Source organism: Puma concolor, chromosome A2 (genome assembly GCF_028749965.1).
Source record: "Puma concolor isolate L17-30 chromosome A2, mPumCon1.1.hap2, whole genome shotgun sequence".
Classification (NCBI taxonomy): domain Eukaryota; kingdom Metazoa; phylum Chordata; class Mammalia; order Carnivora; family Felidae; genus Puma; species Puma concolor.
The window spans coordinates 108,012,022-108,031,086 of record NC_141668.1 but is presented as its reverse complement, the minus strand read 5'-3'; the positions used below and the strand labels follow the sequence as shown (position 1 = coordinate 108,031,086).

The following is a 19,065-nucleotide window of genomic DNA, read 5'->3' as shown; positions in this document are numbered from 1 at the left end:
ACACAGAATCCAAAGCAGGCTCCAGGCCCTGAGCTGTCAGCACAGAGCCCAATATGGGGCTCGAACCCATGAACCGTGAGATCATGACCTGAGCCAAAGTCGGATGCTTAACCGACAGCCCCCCAGGTGCCCCCCAAGGCTGAGCTATTATACTTGATCTGCACGAAGCCTCCTCCCCCCTTGCTTCCAGATGCCACTATCCAGACTTGGGGTCTGTGCTGAGTCATGTGCACCCCCACCCACAGCCACCTGTGCCCAAAGGGACACCTGGGTTTCCCTCAAGCCCCTCGGTCACGCCTGAGGCCGGACGCCTTGACTGCCAAACCTCACGTCCCTCCAGGCGCAGCCCTAAGGCCGTTTCTCCTGGAAGCCGTGGGCACAGCCTCCGCCCAGGATTTCTACACACCCTCTTCCGTCCTGGGCGCGGAATGCGGGTGAACCATGAGCTCTTCCCGCTCCCAGTGAGGCCAGTGCAGGGGGAGCTGCCTCGGTTTACTGCCTCTCGCCTCACTGTGCTTCCCAGATGTTGCGCTGTTTACAACCCGACGGTTTGTGGCGATCCTGAGTCAAGCCAATCCATTGGTGCTATTTACTCGCTTCGCATCTCTGTGCCACAGCTTTGGTGTTCTTGCAGTATTTCAAACTTTCTCATTATTATTACGTTCGTTACAGTGATCTGTGGTCAGTGATAGGCAGTTAGCTTTTTTATCAATGAAGTATTTTTTCATTAAGGTACACACGTTGACTTTTTAGACTTAAGGCTATTGCACACAGAGTAGCCCACAGTACAGAGTAAACGTAACTTCTACACGCACCAGGAGACCAAAAAGCTTCTTGGATGCACATTATTGCGATATGGGCTTTATCGACCTGTCTGGAGATGTGCTCGCAAGGTCTCCAAGGTGGGCCTGTGTTCATGCCCTGGAAAGCTGTCAGTGAGGAAAGACAGCAACAGATAGGAGCAGTCTCACAAGTAGAAAACAACGAATCTTGGGGTGCCTGGGGGTGGGGGGCTCAGTCAGTTGAGGGTCTGACTTGATTTCAGCTTAGGTCGTGATCTCACGGTTCGAGACATAGGGCTCCAAGTCGGGCTCAGCACTGAGCACGGGGCCTGCTTGGGACTCTGTCTCTCTCTGCCCCTCTCCCCTGCTTGCTCTCTCTCACTCTCTAAAATAAAACATCAAATAAAATAAAGTAAAATAAAACAATGAATCTCATAATATGAGCAAAAGCAGGTCACAAAATACACGTTAGTTTCCTTCTATAAAGTTGAGAGCAGGCACAACTATGGATTCCTATTTTGGTGGTTAATATAATTTAGGTGGTTAATAATTTAACCTCCTACTTACGAGGCTTCCCTGGGTGATCTGAACCATGTGTGCGTCAGGAACGGAGGAAGGGACAGGCGGGAACTGGAAGGGACACGCGTGTCACTGGGGAGGGCCCGAAAGGGCATGTGACTCCCTACTGGAACTGTATCAGCGTGAACTCACCAACTTTTTAAAGTGATACAGTCCCTCCTCTGGTCACTAGCCAGAAGCAGGGACACTGTGACACCAAGAAGCCCACCCAGCACTGACACATTCCGGTTTCCAGGCTCTGTCCCACGGCACACAGACACGGGGACTTTTGGAGATACGGCAGGGCAGGGAAAACTGGAGGTGCTCACGGGCCGACGGCATGATGTCAGGACATGGGGCCAGTGCCAAGGGCCTCACGGAGCCCACTCTGGGGTGGCTGGAAGGTCCCACAACGATGGATTATGACGCATGGGAGGGGCATGCGGGGGCTTGCCCCCAAGGTTGTCTCCTGGGCCGTGGGAACGTGTGTGTTTGCTTCAAGATAACGTGTGTCCTGCACCAAGACATCGCAAACTTCTCTGCGCCGTGGTTATGTTCACGACAAAAAGGGTTCCAGAGAGTAAGCAGATTAGACCACGGCCGTACATGGTTCATCAGGCCAAAGAAAGGTCATCTTATGGCTCCAGGCTGATACCAGCGCACTTTTAATCCACCAAAATGCTCCGCCAAGAGTAGGCACAAGAATCGTGTATGCAGGACACTGCCTTTTACGTGGGAAAGAAGGAAAAGTGCGTGTTTCCACGCACTGGACAGATGGTCGGGAAGGACACACAGGAATGTATCAAGGTTCCCGGCGCAGAACAGGGCCCAGGGGCTGTTCACTCCGGCAGCTGGACAATGGAATGCATCACCTACTTGAAGCAATAAAGAAATAGAATTCACAAATAATTATCGTCCTTGCCTGAACAAGGATGGCACTTAGTGGGCCACAATAGAAACAGACAGAAGGAAACCTGAGCGCAGCTGTAAGAGTCGTCTCACTGGTGGAAACGTGAGCCACACATACTCCATGTGGGTTACTTCACCCGACGGGCCCCCCCGGGTCCCTACCTTTCTTGTTCAGCTGCAGGACGGAGGGCGGGGGAGTGGCCACCTTCATGGCCAGGCCGTAGGCTCCTCGGAAGGAGTGGCTGTCCCTGACGATGAACGACCCAGGCTCCTTGTCCTTCAGCATGGCGATGGCTGGGGAGGGAAGCAGAGAAACACACACGTCTGCCGGGGCCCCCCACGGCCCAGCAAGCCACCTCCGTTCACGGCCTTTGCAAACTGGGTCAGGGGAGCAGGCCCGCCGTTCCTTGGGGGGGGCGAGGCTCTGTAATGACGCACAGTTTTCATGGAGGGCCTGACTGCCAAGGATGCAGACCACCCCGCCAAATGTTGGCTCACGAAGGTACCAGTCATGGTCCCCGAGCTCTCCTGGTACACAGCACGGCTGTCACCCCACGGCACCTGTGAGCTATGAGGACCCCAGCTGACCGTCCAGGACACCGGCCCCCAGCCGAGGTGCCCGGCCCGGGTCTCCATACACACAACGTGGCGGGCAGGAAGGAGGCACAAGGCGGTCTCCCATCCCCGCCGGGGCCCCGTCTGGCACCCTCTCCCCGTGGGGAGTTTTTCTCAGAGACTTTAGAGTGTGTGCTTCCCACGTAGCAGAAGGAAAGAAGCCTCTGTTACATTTTCCAAACACAAAAGGATGGGCTCCAAAAGTTACTGGACATTTAACGCAAATCCCAAGACTCGCCTCAGGGGATGGCAAAAATGTGGCCGTAGGTGGCCCTCCGTCCCCTGGGTCTGTGGCAGCCTGGATGGGGCTGGGAGCCCCCTACCCATGTGGCCGTCATCGGCCAGGGCTGACAGCTGGGCCTGGCACAGCCATCCTCCCAACTTCCTGCCTGAGGCTGGGGGCTCGCGGCGAATATGCGGCTTTGAAATCACACCCCTCCCTCCACGTTCAAAACCTGGGCCCCGGGGCCTGGGCTCGGGGTCCTGGAAGATGGCAGCTTGGGGCAGACGACAACCTGTTGCCCAGACACCGGCCAGAATGTCCGCTTGTAACCGGACCACATCTTACAACTTAGCTTATCGACTTGAGGAAAGAAAGGGATTTCAAGTATAAAGTGACCCAAAATGACAGCCACGGAACTGCCGTGTCTGAAATGGAGCAGGACATCCACGGGTGACATCTCAGCAAACAGCGCCGTGGGGCCCGCTGTCCAAGGCCCAGCTCCCAGTGAAATGACCAGGTTCCCCTTCTCTCACGTGGGACAGCGCCCTCCCCCGCGTCCAGGCTGAGGCCCCCGCGCAGGAGCGGGCAAACTGCACGCAGTGGCGGCGAGGGCTCGGCTCTCCGGAAGGGGGCAGGTTTGGGGTGGCCCTGGGAGGTGCCTTCGCCCCTGCTGCCCGACCGTCTACACGGGCTCGGGGCTGCAGGGCAGGTGGGCGCGCTGGGGCACCAGGACCCGGCCACCGACACCAGCAGGCTTCTGCTCCTGGGAGTGTTTCTACATCTGGGGGCTGACCGTGGAAGTGGGAAGAAACGATCCTTAGAGAATGACCTATTTTCAACTGTGATCTACCTCACAGAGCTTTTTCTTTCCCTTTTAACGCTGCGATCTTCCCTGGCTGTGGCGGACAGAGGCACCCCAGCCTCAAGGGCACTTGCGGGCACTCAAGGGCAAGGCTGGGTCTGCTCTGTGGAGGGGGGCGGGGGGGCGGCTCGAGGACAAGGTCAGACCCTGTTCTGAAACAGAATGAGCCAGGACACATCCTGGACGCGGCACAAGGCCCTGCCCAGAGCGGGCCTCACGCTCCCCTCGGAAGTGGGTGGCGGGCAGTGGCCGTGTCCTCACTGTCTCGCGAAACCGGTGCTTTCAAAGCCAGAGCACGGGGGCCCAGTGCATTCTGCTGGAACAGCTGTATCTCGTATCTACCTCACCCGGAAGCCCCGTTTACCCTGCGTAACTTCCACGTGCAGGTTAAAAAACTCCCGAGGCACCGACCTGGACACGGACGTATGTGACCAGTCTTGTCCCCAAAGAGGCACATCCCCACAGTTAAAACACAAAGCAAACCAGACCAAACTAAACCCACAGGCAGCTTTCTGCCATCTGCAGAAGGTGGGCGCTCAAGGGAACGTTAGTCGGGGGTTGGAGGGGTGACCTCTACACAAAACACGGAGAACACAGAGAAGTTGTGCTGTGTGGCTCAACCGGGAAACTCCATGCCCAGCGCACATGTGAACTATTTCAACATGAGGTCCCAGCAGAGAAACACTTGTACACGTGCGGCACAGAGGACCACCCCTGCATGCCTACCAGGCGCCCCCCCATGCCCAACCTCTCCAGAACCTTCCAAGGCAGGGCCCTGCCACGTGTGTCCTATGGGACCACCTGCCTCTAGGGGGAGCCCCGGCTCCTCAGAAAGCCCACCCACCCACCATCCCAGGCTGGAGGCTGCACCAGCGGAAAAGGAACTCCACACAGAATCTTCTAGAACACAGTGCGTGACAGGCCCTTCTCAGACTGTCCCACTGGACCAGGCACTTAGCACTGGGGTTCATGGCCTCAGTCATGGGGGTTCTTGCACCACGAGCAGGGAGGGGACAAGAATGCGGCGCTCAGCCACACAGCACGGCCACAAAGGCCAATTCAGGAACTCGGAGGTCCCCCCAGGCCGCAGGCTCCCCCCATGCAACGTGACAATAGGTTCGTTGAGCTCGTGGGAAGAAAGGCACATTCTTACCGTGTTTATGATCCACTTAACTGAATACAAGAATTCCAACGAGAAAGTTGCACAGTGCCGTTTTCCAGCCACTTAACTGTTTCTCTCCAGGCAGTTGTGAGAACTAATCTTCAGGACGAGGCCTGAGGACTTTATGCAGAAACTGTCCCCCATGTGGGCTGCGTGAGGACCTGCCCTTCATCCCTCCTCCCTGCTCTGAGGCACGCTGTCCCGGCTCGGCCCCCGGGATTCGGCTCAGACAGTGCACGTGCAGCCACATCCCTGCCTCCAGCGACCCCACCAAGCCTGCGTCAGGATGACAGCTGCTCACCCCAGGGGCCGCCCCCACCTCTTCCCCAGCTGGCCGCCCCCCTCCCGGACACCACTCCTGTGAATCTTCCAGGAAGAAGTGATACGTGACTTAGCTGCTCAAAAACACCAACGACTTGGAATTTTCCCAGCTGCGGCGGGGCAGGACCACAGGCACACACCGTGTGGCATGTGTGTGAGGCAGGTGGGGACACCCACCACGGGCCCCCGGATTGAGTGCCTGTCTTTCCGCTGTGGACAAATGCACGTGCACAGAGGCCAGGGTGTTGGGGAGACTTCCGGCCTTCCTCCTTCCCCCGAGGCTCAGGGCCTGGACGGGGACACCGGGAACATCTCTGCCTGTGACCATCCGCAGTCATCGCTGCCAATGGCAGCTGGCAGAGCCACCAGAAAGCACACGGGCATGCCGCCATGCTCACGGGCAGTGCTCACGTCTGCCCAGCTCCCTCATTAGGACTGAGCCTCTGCCGTAAAAACCTAAAGGTGCATTTTCTGCAGAGGTAGGTGATAAAGGGCAGGCCTTGCTCAAGGCCACGAGCCCCGGACGTTCCCACCCCGGGGTCCTGTCCTGCCCACGCACCTTGCTCTCGGGAGATATCCGCCTTGTACCAGAATTTGGATGTGTCTTGGACAAAGTTCACGGACACATGTTTATCACCCGCATTATCTGCAAAACAGAATGTAAAACCGGTCACTGCGGAGGGTTTATGGCAACCGCTCACGTCTCATGGAACCAAACGTTCAAAGTCCAATGCGGGGCAAGGATGGGGTGTCCTGGGAAAGAGCACCGTATTTAACTACGCGGGAGCAGGCTGATGTGCGTCAGGGAGCAGGGCTTCCTGACCAGCGCAGACTTGGGGCGACACGGCGGCCGGCCCCGGGGAGCAGGACAGACAGGCAGACGGAGTGGCTGGGTGCTGCTTAATCGTGTCAGTATCTTATTCTTACACATTTGAAACATTCCATAGTTAAATTTTGAATGAGTTCACTGAATTCGAAAAAGAAAGGGGGTAGGGGGCGCCTGGGTGGCTCAGTCAGTTAAATGTCCACCTCTTGGTTTCAGCTCAGGTCATGATCTCACAGTTTGTGGGTTCGAGCCCGGCATCGGGCTCTGTGCTGGCAGCTCGGAGCCTGCTTGGGATTCTCTCTCTCCCTCTCTCTCTGCCCCTCCCCTGCTCTCTCTCTCTCAAAATAGAAACAACAACAAAAAGAAAAATTTTCGAAAAACAAGGATTCCCAGTGGCAGGAGAAACAGAACCCACCGTGGGTCAGCGCAGAAGCAGAGGGAACAGAGACCCCACTGGACGGCTCTGGGCTCCGCTCTTAAGGCGCTGCCCGGACATCCCAGGGCCCCCTCCTCGCTGAGCGAGCGCACACGGGGCTCCCACCGGCGGAGACATGCCTACCTGGGCTGGGTGCCACTGGCTCCAACGCCTTGGGGAAATCCGGGAGGATGTTGGGGAATGGGATGCTCATGGAACTCCCACTGTGGGGGCTGGAGAAGCCGCTGGATGAAGGGGAGGCTGAGCCTAAAGACCGGTCCCCCTCCGAGGCTCGCTTCTTCTCGGGTAGGGGCGGCTGCCCAGGCAGGGTCAGCGGACTGTGGTGGCCGCTGTGGCCCGGCGTCACCGTGAGAAAACTGGAGGACAGGAAGCCGCTGTCACCGGCCGCTGCTGCCGTCCGCGGGGTGCTGGGGGCCTGGGGTGTTCCGTGAGAATGGACCAGCAAGGCCCCGGGGTCGTCCCCAGGGGCAAGGCAGCTCCCCACGGGGGCAGTGCCGAAGCCCAGGAAGGCCTGGCCACTCGGGGGGCCCAGAGCTTCAGGTGGCTCCGCCAGGGACAGCTGGTGGTTGTGGAAAGGGGCCTGGAGCTCGGCGGGTGGGAGGTGGGGCCGCCCGGGGCTGTCGGGGCCGAGGCTGGAGCCAGGGAACTCGCCGGAGCCCAGGACACTTCCTGCCGGCCGGCCGCTCCCCAACAGGGCCAGTGAGGCTTTGGGGCTGCTCTCCACCCATGGGAGCTCGGCGGATGGAGGGCTGTTGGAAAGACAGAGCAATCAGAACACTCTAGGAGGCGCCCGGAGATCAGGAGGGGTCCCCCAGGTGGCGAAGACAGACGGGAAACTGGTGCTGAGGCTCCCCCAAAATGTCAGCAGTCAGACCCGCCCTTCCCTCTTCGCCACTCACCCCAAGATGCTCAGCCCCTCGCACCCGATCACACCTTCCCTGCCTCCTCCCTCCTCACTCGGCCAAGGCCCTTCTGCTCAAGACAAAAGCCGGGTCCCCGGCTCTGAAGCCTCTCAGCCCCGTGTCCAGCTGGCAGTCTGTGCCTGCCCTGCATGCACGTCGGCCACGCAGTTCACTGTGTGCGGCTTCTGGCAGAATGGCTTCCCCAGGCACAAACCACGCTCTCCATTTTCTTCTTCCCCCTCCCCTGATAGCTAGCCAGGGCACCTGACTCAGTTTCCCCTAACCAGCTGATTAAAGGAGCCCAGTAGTAATATGAGAAGTTACCCTACCCGAAGCCAGAAATTCCAGGATGGAGGGAATCAGAAATTCCAAATTTCTGGAACTCCAGAAAGTCAGCTCCCAGCCAGCAAATCACACACACTCCCTAGCAAACACTTACTGCCCCAGGCATCACACCAAGTCCTCAGATGAGACCCTGACCCTGGTTTGAAGAAGAAGAACGGGACGCCTGGGTGACTCAGTCAGTTAAACGTCTGACTCTTGATTCGGCTCAGGTCATGATCTCACAGTTTGTGAGTTTGAGCCCCACATTGGGCTCTGCACTGATGCTTGGGATTCTCTCTCTCTCTGCCCCTCCCCTGTTCTCTCTCTCTCAAAATAAATAAGTAAACTTAAAAAAAAAAAAAAAAAAGAGGAAGGAGGCAGAATCAAGAGCTGGGGCATGACATGTCCTAGGGAAACACCAAGAAACTGTTCCTGGTCAGGGCACATGCAGTGGCTCAAGGGCCGGCCCCCACAAAGCACCGACGTGACCTCTCTCCCTCTGTGTGCCCCTCCTGCTCTCGCAATCCACCAAGGGGGTGTCGCTGGGCTTTCCCGAACACCGGGACAAACTCCATGTCCCCAAGAGCACCGCCATCCTGGCCGCTGAGAAGGCCCTTCTTCCAGAAGGGGTGAAATGGCACCCCTGCTCCAGCCTTGGCTCAGAGCACGCTGTCACAGGTGCCGGTCCTGAACTGGCCACTGTCCCCAGAGTCCACCTGCCGGTGGGTTCCCTGAGCACGTGGCCCGTCAACAGTGGGGGGACGCTCTCAGGAGTGTCTATCTGTGATTACACTTCTCAAGAGCAACGGTTCTCAGCGCACAGAGCAGCCGCGTGTGGGCTGCAGGCCAGGCCCTCCGCCCTCCCCTCCGTGGCCTGTTCCATCTGCAAGGGTGGCTCCGCTAAGCGCAAGGGCCCGTTTCCCTACCTCTTGCGCCGCTGGCCGGGGCTGCTGCTGGAGGTGGTGCTGGACGTGAACGCCCGCTGGAAGGAGGAGGGCGCGGCCGGCATGTCAGCCCGGAGCGTCGCGGCTTTGGGCCCGACGGGGCTCTCGGACATCCCCACAGCGCGATGCGGGACCTCAGGGCAGCCTCGAGGTTCTGCAGCGAGAAAACCAGAGTGGAGATGTGCTTACAGGCCTGGTCACTATTCTTCCAGAAGGGGTGAAATGGCTTCTGAAAATCTGTGCTGCAGGGGAGGGGCCCAAAGCCACTAAGCAGGGATCATTCTGGTCTGGTGCACTCCCCAAATGCAAGACACGGACGGAACACGCGCCCAACTTCCCCACGCTACGGTGAGCTGACGAGCTTCGTGCAAAGCTTTGTTCTGCCTTGCACACGTCATCAACATCCTGCAGGCGACTTTACACAGACAGACCGACCGTGATGATGAAGCCGGCTGGCTGTCACTTTAGAAAGGGGCTTCAGAGGGCACCTGGGGGGCTCAGTCAGTTGAGCATCCAACTTCGGCTCAGGTCATGATCTCACAGTTCGTTGGTTCGAGCCCCACCATTGGGCTCTGTGCTGACAGCTCGGAGCCTGGAGCCTACTTGGGATTCTGTGTCTCCCTCTCTCTCTGCCCCTTCCCCACTCATGCTGTCTCTCTCTCTCTCTCTCTCTCAAAAATTAATAAACATTGAAATAAAAGTCAGGGGTGCCTGGGTGGCTCAGTCGGTTAAGCATCCGACTTCGGTTCAGGTCATGACCTTACAGTTCATGAGATCGAGCCAGGCTCTGCACTGACAGCTCAAAGCCTGGAGCCTGCTTCCGATTCTGTGTATCCCTCTCTCTCTCTGCCCCTCCCCTGCTCACACTCTTGTCTCTTTCCCTCTCTCAACAATAAACATGGAAGGAAGGAAGGAAGGAAGGGCAAGGCCTTCTCTCTGCGAAACAGCTGAAGAGACTCCACAGAAGAGACACTTTCCACAAAGTGCAGACCCTGTGGCTGTGGCTCAGTGGGCACTTCACCTCCATGTGTGCCGAGTTGGTATCTTAGTCCACACCCTGGGCTTCGAGCTTCCTAGCACACGTCCCACCTCCAGCACAGCCCTGATGGCTGGTGTCCCCACCCCAGCAAGATGCACAGACCCTGGCCCGGACCCTGTCACTCAGGGAGTGAGAAACTGAGTGCCATGGAAACCTGCTGTTTAACACCAAGCCAACACCTCCCTGGAATTTCATACATTTTCACGGACAAAATGCCCATCTGGTTATGGCCCGGCATCTCCATTATTTCTGGATATTTGTACAATCTTGCCTTTTTCGATATTTATTTTTGAGAAAGAGTGAGCAGGGTAGAGGCAGAAAGAGAGAGAGGGAGAGACAATCCCAAGCAGGTTCCACACTGTCAGCACAGAGCCTGACGCAGAGCTTGAACCCACCAGCTGGGAGATCATGACCTGAGCTGAAGCTGGACGCTCAACTGACTGAGCCACCCAGATGCCCCACTTGCCTTTTTTGTAAACCCAGCTTCTTAAAAAATCGACTATGGTCAATAAAATAACATTGTAAGAAATACAGGTTATTTTGCTTTCTGCTTTAGAACAAGGGAGACTTGGGGCACCTGGGGGGCTCGGTTGGTTAGGAGTCCAAATCTGGATCACAGTTGTGGGACTGAGACTCCCATTGGGCTCTGCACTGAGCACGGAGCCTGCTTAAGATTCTCTCGCTCTCTTGGGGCGCCTGGGTGGCGCCGTCGGTTAAGCGTCCGACTTCAGCCAGGTCACGATCTCGCGGTCCGTGAGTTCGAGCCCCGCGTCGGGCTCTGGGCTGATGGCTCAGAGCCTGGAGCCTGTTTCCGATTCTGTGTCTCCCTCTCTCTCTGCCCCTCCCCCGTTCATGCTCTGTCTCTCTCTGTCCCAAAAATAAATAAACGTTGAAAAAAAAAAATTTAAAAAAAAAAAAAAAGATTCTCTCGCTCTCCCTCTGCCCCCACCCCTGCTTGTGTGCACTCCCAGTCTCTCTCTCTCCCTCTCTCTCTCTCTCAAAACAAAGAAGTTAAAAAAAAATAACGAGAGTGGATAAAAGCATAGTAAAGTCTTTAAAAATTCCAGATCACTCCTATGACTCATTTCCAGGAAGGGGATGGCATTAGGGCGGGTAATGCATCCTGGCCACAGACCCCTTTGAAGCACGTGGAATGTAGGCTGGACCCAAGTCTGTGGTCAGGGCTGTGGAAGTCCCACTGATCTAGAGAGAGAAAAAGTGAGGTTCTGAGCCACTTGGGCAGCTGGGACTTGAAGTGAGCCCAATGCCTGCTCACCAAGGCTGAGGTAGCAGCTGGGAAGCCACAAAACAAGCAGGGGTTTGGGCAGTTTCACGGTGGGGCTCTAGGCACTTACTCAGGAAGAGAGGCCCTTGCCAACAGGGATTCCAGGTGAGGCCCCAGAGGGCCACGTCATGGGAACACCAGCACCAGAAACAGATCAGGCCCACCTGGACCTAAATGTCTGCCTGGAGAAAATCTCCCTCTCTGGAGATACACCACCCTCCACAGCCTACCTGTTTATTCATCGACTGATTGATCCATCCATCTTTCCATCTATCTACCCACCCACCTGTCTAACCACGTATCATCCATCCACCCCATCATGCATCTGTCCATTCATCATCCATTCAACCACCTATCCATCCATCCATCCATCCATCCATCCATCCATCCATCCATCCACCTATCTAACCTAACCATCCAGCCAGTCGGCCAGTCATCTACCTACCTATCCAACCATCATCTATCCATCTACCTATCTAACCATCCATCATCTATCCATCCATCCAGCTACCTAACCTTCCATCCATCCTTCTATCCAGCTACCTAACCATCTGTCCATCCACCCTCTATCCATCCGTCCATCCATCTATCTATCATCGATCTATAATTTCTGGACACAATTCAAATATTTAATTTAAAAAGCCACCTGGGTGGCTCTGTCGGTTAAACATCCAACTTCAACTCAGGTCATGACCTCGCAGTTCGTGAGTTGAAGCCCCGCGTTGGGCTCTGTGCTGACAGCTCAGAGCCTGGAGCCTGCTTCAAATTCTGTGTCTCCCCCGCTCTCTACCACTCCCCGACTTGCATTGTCTGTCTCTCTCTCTCAAAAATAAACATCAAAAAAAAATTAAAAAAATAAAAAAACCAATCAGGCGAGCCAGGTAACAAAGAAATTTAAAACAAAGAGAAAGAGAGAGAGAACACTCACAGCTATACATATGTTGGAGTTAAAAGGCATACACGCTTTAATTAAATGGAAATTGTTTCAGAAAATGTAAGAGAATGTCACAAAAAACCTGGAGTGCATTAAGAATAATCCAGTGTCAGGGCACCTGAGTGGCTCAGTCAGTTTAAGCGTCTGACTTTGGTTCAGGTCACGAACTCCTGCGGTTTGTGAGTTCGAGCCCCACATCGGGCTCTGTGCTGACGGCTCGGAGACTGGAGCCTGTTTCGGATTCTGTGTCTCCCTCTCTCTCTGCCCCTCCCCTGCTTGTGTTCACTCACGCACGCACGCGCGCTCGCTCTCTCTCAAAATTAAATAAACATTAAAAAAAATTTAGAAAGCAATCCATGGAATCTAACCAAGATAAGTAAAAACAAAACTACACATTTTCACTTAGTAGTCAAACTTATTAAAATCAGTGACAAACGTCGAAACATAGCACCTTGTGCAATCCTGGGAAGGGGAAAACGGAGGAACCGATTTCAGTGGTTTTTACGCACTCAGTACACTTTTCTCTACAGAGAAGCCCAGCGCTAATGTATTTTTTTTTAAGTTCATTTATTTGTGAGAAAGACAAAGAGAGGGCGCCTGGGTGGCGCAGTCGGTTAAGCATCCGACTTCAACCAGGTCACGATCTCGCGGTCCGTGAGTTCGAGCCCCGCGTCGGGCTCTGGGCTGATGGCTCAGAGCCTGGAGCCTGTTTCCGATTCTGTGTCTCCCTCTCTCTCTGCCCCTCCCCCGTTCATGCTCTGTCTCTCTCTGTCCCAAAAATAAATAAACGTTGAAAAAAAAAAAATTAAAAAAAAAAAAAAGAAAGACAAAGAGAGCACAAGCAGGGGAGGGGCAGAGAGAGAGGGAGAGAGGATCCCAAGCAGGCTCCCCATTGCCAGCACAGAGCCTGACATGGGGCTTGAACGCACCAACTGTGAGGTCGTGACCTGAGCCAAAACCAAGAGTCAGACACTTACTGACAGAGTCCCCTAGGCTCCCCACTAACGCTGTACTTGTACAAACCACACTGTAAGTCCCTGAGGACTGGCACTCCTGTATCCACAGAGGCACTTGTGGGAGGGACTGCTTCTGTCTGCGGGAGCTGGAGGGCTTCCTGGAGGAAGCATGTTTGATGGGAGCCGGGAAGGATGCGGGATTCCGGTAAAATGGACACTATGGGACTGCTGTGCACCTTCTGCGGGCTTTGTGTGCATAGGGCAGGGCAACCCCACTGCCCCCTGCCGGGCCCCCACCCCTGCGCCGACGTGAGTGTCTCACACCTGCTATGAAGTAATGAACGAGGTAGGGGTGGCTCCGAAGTTAAAGGAAAAAGTCCAGGGCAGGATGTGGAAACAGCCCTGGGGGCTGGCCTGAGGACTCAGGGTAGTGGTCCTGATCACCCCAGGCCCGGCCAAGGAGCAAGCACCCAACTCTGGAGTCAGAAGACCTGCTTATCAGTAAAGGTCAACATGCCCGCATGAGGGTGGCTGGAGCCTGGTGGGTCACTCAAGGAGCCTGGCGGGTCACGCAAGAGCGTGCACAGCACCTACCCCCCGGCAGGTGACTCCGTCACCAACGGTGCTCTCGGTGGTCCTGCTGCAGCCACAGGGGCACACGCTCTAGTGTTGCCGTGCCACAGCAGCCTCAGGAATCCCACGCCACAGCCGCGTGGCGCCTGAGATAGGCACCCCCGGGACAGAGGCAGGAGGGAGATGAGATCCCGCTTTGTTCCCATCACCCCATCCCCGGTTCCGGAAAATAGCAAGCTCAGCGCTCCCCATGAAAGTGGCTTTGTTCACAACTCAGCACCAACTCTGGGCAGTGGCTGGGTTTTGTTCCCTGCCCCAGGCCACAAAGCTTAATTAACCCTCAATCTGGAGAAGGGACAGCCAAGGACCTCAGCGTGGGGACGCTGGCTTCCCGGCCACATTTGCCACAGAGCCGGGCCCTCCTGTGTGCTCAGAGACGCATGCACGCAGCTGAAGGTGGCCCCACGGGGCTGCAGGGCCCCCCACCCACCCAGCAGGAGTGGGGCCTCGAGGAGAAAGGGCACGACCTCCATCCTCAGAGGTGCAGGGCGCAGGCCCGTCCCTGTGGGACATCCAGAGAGTGTGACACAGGAAGCCCACGGGGCTGGAGAAGACACTGGAAACCTGAACCAAAAACAAGCACACCAGGTCTGGGAGTTGGCCCATAGACGCAAACCCGCCTCGTGGACCCACCACCTTCCAGGAAGCGCACGCGGGGAGGGCAGGTGGAACACGTGTGGCCGACAGTGTTCACCTTGAACCTCTGCTGTTAGCAGTTACGGTGACGTTTTGAAAGGACTGTCCCTGGGCCCGGCCGCCTATTCCAGGCCGTTGGCTTCTGCATTCTCAGTCTGGGTCCGGACGGAGGCCCAGGGGTGCAGTGAGGACGGTCGGGAGCTGGTGAGGCGTCCCGCCCGCGAGGGAGCTGCCTGGCCGGTGACACGTGAGGGCCCCGGAGGCCCCGACACGTGCCTCTTTCACGTCCCCAGCATCCTCCACGCAAAGCCACGTTTGTGTTTCTCCTGACATAGTCTCACATTTCCCCTTTCCTGCTGACACCCCAGGAGGAGGCACAATTCCATCAGTGTTTGGAAACCAGGCCCCTGGCTTCCTGGTTCCCTGGGCCAGCTGCTGTCCTGGAGCCCCTCCCTCCGGGGCTCCCAGACCTTCCAGGACCTTCCGGGCCCAGGCTCCCCTCAGCTTCCCCTTCCTGCACTTCCTTTACCCAGAACAGGGGTGACAGAGGGTCGTGGGCTTTTTTCCAAAAGGTCTATTTTTAGGCCCTGCTGGGGCCGCTGCAGGAGGTTCCGTGGGAAGCTGGATAACATCTGCTCCCCGCTGGCCGCGATTCTCAGCACAGGAAAAGTTTCCAGGAAGAAGGGGGCCCCGCATGCTCGCTGCCCACCCAGCCCGAGCCGGCCAGACCCAGGTCTATGCGTGCTGGGATGTGGCCCCCACCTTAGGCGCAGGGACCACAATGTGCTGCACAAGTTGGGGTGCAGGACATCAACACAAAGTCATGCCTCCCTGCCTTCCTGTGCGTGAAGAATCTTACAAAGCACAACAACGACTGATTCGTGCGTCAGTGACTGTTAATTACAAACTGCAGCTACACTTCCACATGGCCTTTAAGGAAACGTGAAATAAATTTAGCAGGGGGGATGTCAAGAGGATACTCACCTATCCCGGGGAAGAAAGAGGAGTTTTGCTATTTGACCACCTGACTGAGCCTCAGGCCGTGAGAAACAGGCATATTCTCGGTCACCCCTCTGGAAGCGAGTGTGAGGCTGTACATACGTATGGTCGATCCATCATTGATCGATCAATCCAGCCTCCACCATCATCCATCTGTCACCCTGCCCTCCTGCTCACACCCGGGGACTACGGAGTTAACTGTGGACCATCAGAGAGATTTCTGCATGAGTAGTATGAACACATTTTTCGTCTCCGTCCCTGTATCTCCAGGTGTGAAGGTTGGGGCTGCCAGGGCTGCCCACACCCCCTGAGGTTCTGGACCTGGGCTCTTGGCCACAAGTCACGGACCGCTGGCCGCACTCCCAGCCTCTGGCACTCCATCTGCAGAATCCCACCCATGAACAGCAGCTCAGATGTCTTCTCGGGTCTGTTCAGCTGTAAATTTAAAGTGTTATTTTTAAAAAGCGTGACTTTGCATGGGAAGCTGGGTAGAAGTGATTTTTTTTTAAAAGGAAGTCCTTATCTTAGCACGCTTCTGTTATTTGTCTACGAACAGCAGGCCATTAAGCCGAGCTTCTGGAAAGCAAAGGAAGGACAGCCAAGCAACCAGATAGAAGGAGAATTAAGTAGGGAAAACCCCTGAAAGGCTGGAACAGCCAAGGCCTCCGTGTGTGTTTCTGGATGAAAATCAAAGCCGCGTACCCGCAGCCCCACAGAAGGAAATGGCGGATGACCTCCGCATGGATGGACACGTACTTTCTCGGTCCTGAGCTTTTCCCTTCGTGCATCTTCAGGTCAAAATCTCTGACCGTGAATGTGTTCTACGGCTAAAGTCAGCATTTTCCGTGCGTAGCCGGAATGTCCCCCCCGGGGGTGAACTGGTTCCCTCTTCTAGAAGGACCGACGTTCTCGTTCCCCCGACAGACTCAGAAGTGCCCGGCCGACGCCGGGGTCAGGGCTCCTGTCTGGGTGCAGAGAGCTGACCCCGCCGTGACGCCCTCCTCCAAGCGGGAGGTACCCCCTCCAGAAACGTCTGCAGGCCTCCCCCAGCCAGGAGAACTGAGAACCTGCGCACACAGCTCAAACAGCCCGTTGCAGTCGGGACCCTGTGTTTCCCAGCCTCTTTGAGGATGTCTCTTTTCCATTCAGAGGTTCTGATTCAAACACGCTGGCAGGAAAACACACTTCCCCCTAGTTAGCTGGGGTGGTGCCGGGAATTCTAATGTGGAAATGGGGAGAGTTTCCAAAGCATTTGCTACCCGTGCGATGCACCACGCGAGGCCAGTCTCTCAGGTGCTCACGGGGCCCCGGGGCAACCCACAAAATTGGGCTTTGGTGTGTGCGCCCAGGAGGACAAACTGCTTCCGTCCGCAGGGCTCAGCAAAGAACGGCATCGGGGCCGGGGGTCCTGGGGATACCGAGACCACCCGGAGCCTGGACGCGGGAAGCTGCACACAGAGCGGAGAAGCAGGCGGGGGTGAGGCGTCATGACCAAAACCCCAAGGCCAGAACCTTCCTCTGCGGCTCACTGACATCTCCCTTTCCAAGAAAGAACGTGGTAAAGGACACATAAACTTCACGATCTTAACCACCTGTGGTGTGCAGTTCAGCAGCACCCAGGACGCCCACGGCGTGCGCCTCAGCACTGCCATCCTCCCAAACCAAAGCTCTGTCCCTGTTAGACACTCCTCCCCACCCCTCCCCCAGCCCCGCACCCACCTTCCTCCTCCCCAGACGGGACCCCTCGCAGGACCCTACCCACGTGGAATCATCCAGTATGTGTGCTTCTGTGTCTGGCTTCTGTCCTCAAGGGTCATCCGTGTGGCAGCATGTACGAAAATGTCCTTCCTTCTTAGGGCTGATGATATTCCACTGCTGGACGGGCCACGTTTTGTTTATCCTTCATCCAAGGGTGGGTACGTGTGTGCTCAGCCCTATGGCTCCTGTGAGTAGCCCCACGTCTTTCTCCCATGTTCTGTCAGCCAGTTACGTGGTGGGGACTGGTCACTTGCAGCGGCCCCAGTGATAGGAGATCTTGAAGCTGCTGTCCACTGGGTAGGAATCAAGGCAGACTGGAATGCATATGGCAGATGGCGTCGGGCTACCCGGGGGACAGGGCGCCAGGGAGAAGGAGGCACTGGACCTCCCTCAGGGAAGCCTTCCTTGTGCGGAGGCCAGAGCCCAGAGAAAGTGCTTTCCAGGCAGAGGGGAGCCTATGCACCTGCTGGCGGGTCAGCCGAGGAGAGACAGGGAGTGTGGTCACCACAGCCTGCGTCCCGGGATTTACATGCAGATGGAGGCCAGCAGCAGACACGGACCCCACAGATGACGCCCAGGTCTGTCGGTGAAGATGCCTGTCCTCGTGACCCCCGTTTGGTTACAAGTCCCAAGTTCCCAGAACAATTCTAGCCCCACAAAGGGGCCAGGCCACAGGACAAAAATTCTTGATGTTTTCTTCCTTCGGGCACAATTCCAGCAATCGGCTTTCCGCTAGAAATGCACGTGGGTTTCATGTGAAACACTGCCACGGGACGTCTAAGGAAAGGTCACTTCAGCCCGGCAAAGACTGCTGACATATGGACCCTGAAGAGCCTTCAACCAGTATGTGGGTGGGAGCCTTCTTCCCACCATGACTGTACTGCAGAACTTCACAGTCACGTTCAAAGGGCCTGTGGCACAAGCCTGCCTCTTGCCATGACTGGAAGACCCCATTTCCCACGGAAAATCTGATGGACATACATCCAAGGCATCCTTATGGGATGCTTACGCCCCAGAACCCCTGGGCATTTGGGGACCTGCCTCTGGGACCCCAGCAGGCTAATGGGAGGTTTCTGTCCCAATTTCAGAAACCGGAAGTCTGCCATTTTCAGGAGATTATCACCGCTCAGATCCTAAAACCAGGTCCCCAGCCAGGCAGCAGTGAGTATGCAAAACCTGTAAATCACCCTGAGATCATGGGATCACAAGACCACAAACCCTGTTAGGTCAGTGCTGGAAATCTCAGCCTCAGTTAACACTGCGTGGCTCCCTGGGTTCCCGCCATTACTGAGTGTGTGAAGCTGATACGTCTTCACAACATGTGCTGAGACACAAAAAAGATATTTTTGTTAGAAAAAGCAAGTTTTCATAGAGTGTCAGCACATTACCAATAATCCCTACGTGCAGGGCCCTTTGCAGGCTTACTTGGTCCTCAAAACAACTGGCCAGGGTCTGCACTGTCACCAGCTGACCTGACGGGAAGCCACATCTTCCAGAAACTCCCGTGCCTCGTTGGCCGGAGGGGATTCCAGAACCTTCTCCTGAATTCCCATCGTCATGCTCCTCTTCCTTCTGGACCCGGACTCCCTGGGTCAGAGTCCTGGTGTCACACATGTACCCGCGATCTATTCCTCACACAATGCGATCTATTCCTCAGGTCCTGGAAGCTAAAGTTGGAGATCCAGGCGTGGCCGGGCTGGTCCCTCCCCAGGCCTCTCCTGGATGCAGGGACGGCCGTCTCCTCCCCGTGTCCTCACGTGGTCGTCCCTCTGCATGTCTGTGTCCTGATGTCCTCCGCTTACAAAGACGCTATCACACTGGACCGGGGCCGCCCTAATCATCTCCTTTCACCATAGTCACATCTGCAAATCCCTGCCCCTGAATCCAGCTGCATTCTGACATCAACATGTGAACTTCCAGGGAGGACATGCCCACAGCACTAGGCGCACGTTTTGGGGCGA

At 56.3% G+C, this 19,065-nt stretch overlaps 1 protein-coding gene across 15 annotated transcripts in view; it reads right to left on the bottom strand.

Annotated features, from left to right (window-relative positions):
* Positions 1–19,065, bottom strand: part of TNS3 (tensin 3) — a 218,932-nt gene that overhangs the window by 17,162 nt on the left and 182,705 nt on the right. For all 15 annotated transcript variants that reach the window (XM_086697137.1, XM_086697139.1, XM_086697134.1 and 12 more), the window contains 4 exons: positions 8,847–9,018; positions 6,818–7,443; positions 5,992–6,078; positions 2,412–2,543 (listed from right to left, as the gene is read on the bottom strand). In XM_086697137.1, coding sequence (XP_086553263.1) covers positions 2,412–2,543; positions 5,992–6,078; positions 6,818–7,443; positions 8,847–9,018 — 1,017 coding nt within the window. The remainder of the gene's footprint in view (positions 1–2,411; positions 2,544–5,991; positions 6,079–6,817; positions 7,444–8,846; positions 9,019–19,065) is intronic.